Source organism: Prunus persica, chromosome G2 (assembly GCF_000346465.2).
Source record: "Prunus persica cultivar Lovell chromosome G2, Prunus_persica_NCBIv2, whole genome shotgun sequence".
Taxonomy (NCBI): Eukaryota; Viridiplantae; Streptophyta; class Magnoliopsida; order Rosales; family Rosaceae; genus Prunus; species Prunus persica.
In genome coordinates this window covers 252,198-262,377 of record NC_034010.1, presented here as the reverse complement: position 1 = coordinate 262,377, position 10,180 = coordinate 252,198, and the positions used below count along the sequence as shown (strand labels likewise).

At 36.4% G+C, this 10,180-nt stretch overlaps 2 protein-coding genes across 2 annotated transcripts; one reads left to right on the top strand and one right to left on the bottom strand.

Moving 5' to 3' along the window:
- On the top strand, positions 809–8,054 carry LOC18787490 (major facilitator superfamily domain-containing protein 12). The gene is made up of 13 exons (XM_007217926.2): positions 809–1,210; positions 1,975–2,158; positions 2,928–2,997; positions 3,891–4,087; positions 4,507–4,582; positions 4,674–4,757; positions 4,845–4,924; positions 5,597–5,723; positions 5,979–6,038; positions 6,143–6,193; positions 6,284–6,442; positions 7,027–7,159; positions 7,709–8,054. The coding sequence occupies exons 2-13, from the start codon at positions 2,001–2,003 to the stop codon at positions 7,876–7,878; spliced, it is 1,365 nt and encodes a 454-aa protein (XP_007217988.1). The 5' UTR covers positions 809–1,210; positions 1,975–2,000; the 3' UTR covers positions 7,879–8,054.
- Positions 8,021–9,326, bottom strand: LOC18784612. Its single transcript, XM_020557681.1, has one exon. It carries the CDS (start codon positions 8,727–8,729, stop codon positions 8,226–8,228), a length of 504 nt encoding a protein of 167 aa, XP_020413270.1. The 5' UTR covers positions 8,730–9,326; the 3' UTR covers positions 8,021–8,225.

Here is a 10,180-nt window from a genome sequence, read left to right as displayed (position 1 = left end):
CTCTCGCAAGCGCGGAAGCGCGTGCAGAGAGGCTAGTATATATATAATGCACATGTTTCATATATGGAATATTATATCTAAATAGTAGTTTAATTAAATTAAACAATACATAGTTGTGGAATGTATGAGTGTTGTACTATAGTTGTTCTCAAAATAATAAAATATGAAGGGCCCTAAAATATAGCCCTCAATGGTTGGAGATGGAAAAATTTAACCATATACTATTTTTTTTTAAATTAATATTTTAGAGGACTAAATTTATAACTCTGAACTACATTTAGTCCTATAACTGAAGATGGCCTAAATCTATAAGCTTTTCAATAATCCCTTAATATATTTGTTGGAGGTTGAGAGCTTGTAACACTTTGATTAAAATTTGTGATATGTGACACTTGGTTAGTTGCGCCCCTCCTATTTCCATTAGGTATTTACTTTCCGAAGACTTATGTAGGTTTTAGTTGGGTAGTCTTGTTGGGTTTCAGCCAATCCCTAATTTGAAAGCATTTTATAATTTAGTAAGAAGAAAAATAAAAATATAAAGAAAAAAACAAACCCACCGGTCATGGTTGGACCATAACTATCTTTATTTGACGGTGATGCCTAGCAGTTGCAAGTTGCAGGTTGCAAGTTCCAACAACATACACTCTCTGTCCTTCAAACTTATGGGAAGGAAGAAGGACTGGCTGTTGGGAACTCTAAATGGTTGAAACTTGATGAACAAAGTGGGACCCTTTCGACAGTAGATTAGGCATATACGATGTGAGGCATTCAACACATCCACTTTACTTTGTTTCCATTTTTCTTATCTTGTGCTCGCTTCAATAAGTCCAACCCTTTTGTTTATAGGCATTTGTCAGAGGGGACAATACTGTCTTTTAAAACTTTTCAATTCTAGCGCTTTAAATTTCCGAGATCAGTTACGGGCTTAATTGCGGCACACTCTGACCAAAGAAAAAAAAACAACGACAATTTCGTTAAGAAAAGAAAAAAAGAACAAGAGGATCTCTTCTTGACGCCAAAATAGAGAACCTTATTCTGTCCACAAAGATAGCACAAGAAGACTATAAATTTGTCCGGAGATATCTACAAAGATCCACCGGGGATTGCCTTTTGGCATATGTTTTGATCGGTTTTTTTTTTTTGGCGGGTCTCCTCTGCTCTTTCCTGTTCCTGAGCAGTAACCACCCGAGTCAACAACCACCCTTGATAGGTATCCTTCGTTCCCTTCCACTTATTACAAGTATCTTTCTGATATTTTAAGCTTTGGTTTTCCATGCCAGCAGCATTTGTCGTCGGTTTTCTACTTGCGTGTTCTTCTTTCTGCATATGCAATTGCAATTTCTTGTTTCTTCTTCTTTTACTTGCTTGCTCTGTCTTTAGTATCTGATCCAACACCTTTACTTTATCTTTTGTAGAGCCTATTAATTCATAAGATGATGCAGCTCCTGGTTCACTAGTTATTCAATTGTTGGCTTAGTAACATAATTTTCTTCCTTAGGTTTGAAATTCTGTTACTAAAAATTCTTAACTTCATGCCCTGCTCGTGAAATCTCGATATATTGCTTTGACCTTTGTTTTTATTGTTCAATGTCCTGTTTATTTATCTTCCTGTTACGTGTGTTCCTCAGAGTTCCTTCTATTTCTCTGATTTTTTATGCAGCACCTGGAGTTTTTAATAAACTACGGATAAAAAAAGGACAAAATAAATGTTTCTGTGAGAATGGGGAAATATATCAGATCAAGTTACCAAAATTTTAATTTCTTGTGCTGGTAAAACAAGGACCAATTCAATGAATTTGTTGAGAAATTTTTAAAACCATATATTGCCGAGAAGTGAACAATTAAAGAAAGCTAGTTACAGTACGGTTTACTTAACCTGGATAAAAAGATGAGAATGCAAAATTTCAATAGAATGCAGTTTTGCAATTCCAACTAGAGTTTCCTCTCAGAAGCTTAATAAAACATGCTTTGCAGGTTTCCTTTAGTTTGAAACTGCCCTTATGGCTGATTCCACTGAAGAGGATGATTCATTCACCAAGCCTCTTGGAAGATGTACTGTCACTTATTATGGCGTGGGGCATATGCTCAATGACATTACTGCTTCCTGTTGGTTTACATATCTCTTATTGTATCTGACAGATATTGGACTGTCCCCAAGGTACATATCAGTGATATCACTTAGTTTGTATGTATGTGTTTGTGCACACACATTGACATGTGCACTCTTGCTTACGTTGTAATACATACATACAGACAGATTATGGTGAATGAGCTTGGATGTCATGTCAGTGAAACTTTCAAGTACTAGAAACACATTATGCTACAAATAGCCCATTTTAATGCAGAGTACGAAGAAAATTTTATTCACTGTACACAAATGTTGGTTTCTGTGATAGGAAAAGTAGGACTAGATTTGTATATATGAACAAAAATATATATAATCAGGTCGCAAAAATGAAGGTGGTTAGCCCCTGTTGAGGGTTTGTCTACAATTGTCAGATAGGAGAGAATGCAGATAAGCTTGTCAGGATGATTTAGGCTAACTTTTTCCGGGAACGCTATCTCATTATCATACAAAGACCATCTAAATTTGGATGCAAGACTTAAAATTCCCCAACACGGGACTTTATATTCTCAACATGCCCGCTCACGTGTGGCTGAAAATAACTAAGCACATGGATCAATTATATAGGGTGACGTGAAGCACGTGTTATAATTAGAGCATCCAAACCAAAAACCAATTGACAAATGGGACTGTGATGCAAGGCCTAGAACTCCCGTTGTGGGATTTGCTATTCTCAACATTATTGTATTATCATCTTATTGTTTCAGCATTTTGTATCATCGAGCTCTACAGATCTGTTTCTTAAGTTGCATTTTCTGTTTCTACTGTATAACTGTTATATATTTTTCTAATTTCTATCTAGGGATGCTGCTACGGTTATGCTTTCTGGTCAAATAGCTGATGGATTTGCAACCATATTTGCTGGCGAACTGGTATCTTGGTTATAAATTATATCCTACATGCATGATGAGTTATTGTGCAGCGTACAAACTGATATTTCTTATCTGGGCCATTGCTTCTTTGCATACATTCTGACACTCGTTCCTATCCATTTTTCACTATTCTTCAATAAAGCACTTAGTTTTACCATTACTTGTAAAATATTGTTCTCTCTGCATTTTTTTTTCTTTCCCAAATTTAGGAAGGGGGAGGGGGAAGGGGGGAAACTCACACACACACAAGTACCATGGGAGCTTGAACTTAGGACCACTTGGGAGCACACCAAAGGCCTTGACCAGTCCAACTAACACCCCATTGGTCTCTGTGCATTTAACTTCTACTCTTCTGTCATTTTTGGCTGCACTTCACATGGATTTTTCCATGGCCAGTCATTTTACATGGCCTAAATTTTGTGCTTTTGCTTCTATCATGATAATGGAATAGGAAATTATAGCATTGAGCAGCTTTTTTATTTGTTGTTCGAGTCCATATGTATTTATGGACAAGCTGGGGGTATTAGATATGGTTATTATATTTTCAAGGATCATGTCCTTTTTGATTGGGGGGGATATAGTGACTATTGAATCGAGATGATTTTTGGACAGTGTTATATAACGACATGAGAAGACAGGAAAATTTGTTCAGAATCTAGTAAAGACTTCATTGATCTCTGTTCTTGCTGCAGATGCAAGAGTAGAATGACAAGGCCTTTGTGATCCGATCCACCTATTCTATTTCCCAAATTATTGAAATCATACCATGCCAGGAAAAAAAAACATACCAATTAATTATTGTGAAATTTTCTTATTTCCTTTTCAGTTTTGGCAATTGCAACCACCTCTTTTTTTTGGGCAATAATATTCTGTTTCTATTTTTAACTTGATAGATAGACAGGTTTGGACATTTCAAATTGTGGCATGGTGCAGGCTCTGTTTTGGTTGCTATTTCTTTTTCTTCCGTTTTTGGTGGTTGCATGCCCTGTAAAATTTTTGGTACCTCTTCATCAACATTGCGAACTGTTGGTTACAGTATGTTTGCTGCTATATTTAATGTGGGCTGGGCAGCTACTCAGGTTTCACACATGTAAGTCCTTACTCAGAATTTACAGTAAAAGTTTATAAGTGTAACACCATTTGATAAGATGGTGAACCTAGTGTTGTTGAAGAACAAAACATCTTCATCCTCTGTTATAATTGAAATGACCTACACAGATCCTGTTTTTGTTTTTCTAACAAATTGGAACTTGAAATGGAGGCATTGCCATTTTCAGCTTGCTATGTAGTTATGTATTTTTTTTCTCGATTCATGTATGTCGTTCATTTGTTTTAAGACTGATTATTACATTGAGTGAACAGAGCTATTTTCTGAAATGCAATAAGTTTGGAGCATTAGTGAGCCTGCTCCCCCCACCCCCTCATTTTAGGTTAAAAAAAATGAAAAGGCATGTTCTTTTGGGCTTTGGAATATCTAAACACTTATGAAAAATAACTGTTCTATTGCAGGTCTATGTTGAATTGCATTACACTGAATTCAACAAGCAGAGTGGTCCTAGCTAGCTGTCGAAATGCTTTTAATATGGTAAGTTTCCCATTGAATTTTTGAATTGATTAATCAGCTCCATGTTTTTTTTTATGTTTGTGTTTATTGAAAATTTTTAAACCTTTTAAAGGTTGCCAACCTCAGCCTGTATGCAGTTGCTTTTATAGTCTTTGGTGTCACTATAGCAAGCACACATGCCGACATTGAAAATCAGGTATTGTCATTTTCTAAGCATTTGTGATCTACCTATTAAGGGCTTCTCTTCAAGCATGTCCATCACATCACGATCACAAATGAGCAGTACCGGTGGATTGCATATTTGTCAATCTTCATAGGATGCTGCTTTGTGGGTATATTTCATCTCGGAACCAAAGAGCCAAGGTTTGCTGATTTTTCTTTTTCACTTTTGATTCATAATGTTCACCAAATACTGATTTTTATTTATCATTATCATATTATAAGAAGCATTTTTTATGTGGGCTGCAAGAAGAATATTTGTATTTATTTTACAAAAAGCACGAGTCTATCAGGCCACCTGCACCCGTATGGGGATTTGAGCAATTGCTCTTCTGTCAACACCTATTTCTTCCTGATTTGCTCATTCTCGGCTTACCTGTTTCTGATTCCCAGGCCCCCTGTTGTTGAAACCCAACAAAATAGCACTAGGTTGCTCCCTGATTTTCACTCTCACTGAGTTCTCAAAAAACCATTCTAGCGTCTTACAGGTCACAGGTCCAGAGGCAGCAAGACTTTCTCCCTGTTCTTGGTTTAACTGTTGGCTGTTGCTGATTCATCAACTGTTTTGCTCTCTATTTACTCAATTTTCTCCTCTGTTCATTCCCTATCTTTATCAGAAAGTCCATCATTAGTATTCTTTATGTTGTTAGCCTTTAGGCATGTATCCACATTAGTGGTTTGTTCTCAGATTTCAAATGTTACTGTGTATGTTTCTAAAAAGTGAAGCATATTTTTTCTGTAATAATCCTTCTTGTAAGTTGTAACTATCCAACTGTTGATAGTTGATTGTACTAATCAAGTTTATTACACTTGCAGATTAAAAGTAAGCTTACAAGGAAATAATCGTTCAAGGATTTCATGGACATACTGGTTCAAGAGAGTTCTGTATTATCAGGTTGCTCTTGTTTATGTGCTTACCAGACTAGTGGTCAATGTTTCACAGGTCAGGACTTCTTTCTTCTCCCTCTTTGTGATGCTTGTTTTTCTTCATGAAAGAAATAACTCAATTTTTACTGTATCTAATAAGAAAGGGACAGCTGATAGTCCCTACGGAGCATCCAAGTTGAGAACTCCCTTATGATAGTGACTTCTTTAGGAAACCACTTTTGCAATATTATCCCCGCATAATAGAAGTTATTGCCAGGTCTTGGTCTCAACCTTTGCAGTTCTTATATCTAGATGGCTTTCTCTTGTTCAGGCATATCTTGCATTCTATGTTATAGATGATCTGCGCATGGCACAATCAGCTAAAGCTCTGGTACTACCACAAAAATATTGTCATTATATTTCTTCTGATGTTAGAGATTATTTAATTTTTGAAGAATGCAAGACTGATTTATCTTTTGTAATTGATGGGAATAGGTTCCTGCAATTATCTACATTAGCAGCTTCCTCGTATCTATAATACTACAGGTCCCCATGAAACTCAGTTTGTTTGTTGAAATTCTTATTCATATGTACTTTGTTGTGTTGATATCTAACCATCAAGTATTCATATTATAGGAGATCTCGTGGACTGGCCAATGCTTGAAGGCCTGCTATTCTGCTGGAGCCATTGTTTGGATATTTTGTGGGGCAGGGATCCTGTTTTTACCTGGAAGCATGAGTGCTTTAATGTACATTATATCTGTATCTATTGGCATAGCAAACGCGCTAATGATGGTATGATGTCAAATTTGGTGCTTTCATCTTCGCTTCATGAAATTTTGAAGTGCATTTCGTATTGCTTGCATTTTGGAAGGAAGATGATGAAGCATTGTCATGATTTTGAACTTAATTAAATTTAAGTCGTTTGGTTCTTTGGGATTAGGGTTTCAATTGGTTCAGGACAAGAAATATGAAGTATGTTAACATTAATACATTAATACTTGAAACAAATATTAAGGGACAGGAGCACACTGCCCTTAGAAAGCTGGACCATATCATATGCCTGCCAGCTGATATTTTGTCAACAACGTAAAAGATGATAGATGTTTACTCTGTTGATTTAAGTGGTACTACGGATTTGAAAACATGAGACAGCTCAGAACTCTGTAAGAACACTCTAGATTGGTTTGAAATGACCTTTAGGGATTGAAATTTCTCACTCTACGTTTAGCTATTTCCAAGTCTGAAGCTTGAGATTAGAGAAAACTAGAGCTTTTATTGATGGAAATCCTAATGGTTTGAAAACATACTGCCATTTTTAATCCTTTAACGTAGTAGTTGTTTATAAATTCAGATTTAATCATATTTTGATGTAACAGGTGACTGGAGTAAGTATGCAAAGTGTTCTAATCGACAGAGATCTCAATGGCTGCGCATTTGTATGTGGATCATTAAGCTTCATGGACAAAATCTCGTGTGGGCTTGCCTTATTTGTGCTTCAGTCATATCAAAGTAAGTTACAGTTTTGTGGATCATTTGCTATATTAAATATATATTTATGCTCATCTGTTTCTATTGAATAATATATGTGTGCATTTAGGAAGATACATGATTGGTTATTTGCGTTTTTTCTTACTTTTGTTGAACTGGATCTATAAAATTATTATGTGGTTCTTAGTTCATCAGGTTTAAAGAGTTTGGGTAGTGGGATCTTCCTTTCAGATAAAAAATTGCATTTCGAAGTCTATAATTTGGATGGTTAAGCTTTAAATCAACGTAGGTGTACGTGGAAATAGACCCAATCATTACTTAATGGGGTGCACATTGTTGAAGAATGTGAAGTCCCACATCGAAACTTGACAAAATTAAATATAACATATATAATGAGTGATTTCATTACTAGTCGAATAGCATTGAGGTGCACATATGCAGGGTCTTTAGGCCTAATTAAGTTAGACATTGGAGAGTTGTTTTATGTACTTCTTAAATCATGGTTGCCAAAACTCGGGAATGAAAAGTGATGACTTCTAGTATGCCAATAGTTAATTTTTTTACATGCAGGTACACGAGTCATACAGGAAAACCATTCAAATGATGTCTACTTCTCAGTCACAAGATTTGGTTTGGGTTTTGTTCCGGCATTTTGTTCACTCATTTCTGTGATAGTTACTTACACCATGAAACTCCAACCTGCTCCCTGTAAACCTTTAATGGAGCCTCTATTGGTATAGCTTCTACAAAAAAGCAAATTTGTCACGAAGTTCCATGATGTGTTCAAAAAGATGCTTGACCGAAATTAGCTTCGCAGTGCTTTAGGAGAAGCTGAATTTTTCAGCAATTGATCATGTAGCCGTGCAATTCGTCACTTGGTTGTATTCTTTTATTGAATAACCTCTTAATTGCTCAACATATCTTCACAGTATACATATATAGAACACATGTAGAGGAGAAGACAAAGCGTTTTAGTAAAGATTTGAAGAGGACTCAAATATGTAGGTCTTGACCACGGTCAAAACTAATGTTGCATTTGTAATCAGAAGATGACCGGCCTCCAGAAAATATTTCAGCTGGCATTGCTTTACATAGTTAAACGAAGAACAGCCTGCCTGGGTTCTCTTAGGCCTGGATCGCTCTCGGCTTTGACCAAATGTCTAAAAACTTTGGCACAACGACTCACCAATTTTTTCAGCTTCACTCCTTGCAAACTCACTGCTTTTTGCTGCTTCTTGACCAGTTGAAGGTGATTCTCTTCATCAGTGAAGTGTTGGCCTAGTGAACTTCTAGCTCTGCTCCCTTGGTCACCCGACTTGATGATCAGCTTTGCTTTTTCATCCCCATCGATCAGCTGCTTAAAGCTTTTACGATTATCATTGTCTTGATCCCCATCTTCAACTCTCGACTTTGAGGGAGAACTCTGATCTCCTCCATTGCCATCCAGAAAGCTCTCAAGAGCAGGGATGATTTCTCCACACGTAGTTCGATTGGCATCTGGGACTGGGACACTATAATGAAATGACTTTCTAGTCCTCTTTGACATGCTAATATCATAACAGCGTTTGTTGATGCTGCATTCACTCCCCATTAATTTATCCCTGCTTTGTTTAATTAAGGGGAGTGGGCCGCAGTGTTCCGTTCTCCGCGAGGAATATATGACATGATATCATAAATTCTAAGAAACATGTGGTGGTTCTAACTTCTAGGAGATTGCTTAGCGGTGGGGCAATTGATGAGTAGTTTGGCGTCTCTTCTCAGAAGGTGAAATGTCTCCTGTCTGCAGGTCTCTTCTCTTGTAACTGGTGGAATAAACCTTACATTCCCCCTTTAAAAGTAACTCTGGGGAATTGATTCTTGAGGAAAGGTGATGCGAAGTCGCACCAAATGCATTCATTATTTATTTGTTTATGTCCACCATTTGAGCTAGAGGGCACCTTTCTAGATTTGATCAGTCAATCTCTCTGCTTGTATTTTTCTTAGCCACCTTTTTCTTTTCTCTGGTTAGGTAGGTGACCTTCATGCTTTCAGATCATCCGTTTTAGAAGAACTATGCCATTTAGATTTAGGACACAAGCAGGATACAACCACCAAAACACAAGCAGGATAACATCTGTTTCGCCTTCCTCATTATCGTATTGAAGGAAGAAAATGTAGAAAATAGTATGAAGGATAAGAATAAAGAAGATAATCGTGTTGCTTTGGGTTATGGGGTAGCAATTGCTCCAAACCATTACATTAGGAGCTCAGATCCTCTCCCATTTTTGATCAGTCCCTTCGCTGTCCATTCCTTAAATTTTTGACACGTGTCATATAATTTAAGAGTAATGCTATTTAGACACACAAAATTGATCACATTTGCTGACAACTTTATGTGGCAACTAATGTGGTCATGTTATGTCAATTAATGAATATTGTCATGTAGATTTTAGGGAGACTTTGAAAAAGGCCAAAGAAGAGATTTTTTAAAAGAAGCCAAAATGGACAAAATTGCCCTTATTTATTTTTGGATTTTCTAAGGAATCCTTTACATTTGTATGTCTTTGGTTTGAAAGTTGAGAGGTTTTTCTGTCTTTTTTGAAAAAGCTTTAGCTTTTTCCAAAAGTGAAATTTCTGAGTGGCTAAAACCTAAATTTACTTAGATTTTGTTTTTATTTATTTCCTCTTTTTTAATAATTATTAAAAACAGAAATCAAAAGTAAAATAAAAAAAAATAAAAAAAAGGTCCCTGGAATTGTCTCCAATGCTCCCTTTTTCCTCCAACAAATCTACCTATCCCTTTCCTCCATTGTTGCTGAGATTTGGAGTTTTCTCAATAAAAAAGAAATTAAAAAACTTTGCGTCTCTGCATTTCTTCTCCTGCACTCCATTCCTCCATCAAATCGACCCATTCCCATCCTCCATTATTGTTCCATTGTGAAAGGAATTAACTACACTAAAAATTGAGTATGTGCCTCAGACTTCAACCTCTTCACGAGAGGCTTTTGGAGATTAATTGACAAGTAAACCTCTCCATTCTTCAACCCACTCAAATTGTTCTTA

Bases quoted from the DNA above. Each gene is read 5' to 3' on its own strand.
- LOC18787490 (XM_007217926.2), top strand. From the start codon at position 2,001: ATGGCTGATTCCACTGAAGAGGATGATTCATTCACCAAGCCTCTTGGA. The intron at 4,583-4,673 runs GTAAGTTTCCCA...AACCTTTTAAAG, and splicing joins GTCGAAATGCTTTTAATATG to GTTGCCAACCTCAGCCTGTA. The intron at 7,160-7,708 runs GTAAGTTACAGT...TTTTACATGCAG, and splicing joins TGTGCTTCAGTCATATCAAA to GTACACGAGTCATACAGGAA.
- LOC18784612 (XM_020557681.1), bottom strand. From the start codon at position 8,729: ATGGGGAGTGAATGCAGCATCAACAAACGCTGTTATGATATTAGCATG.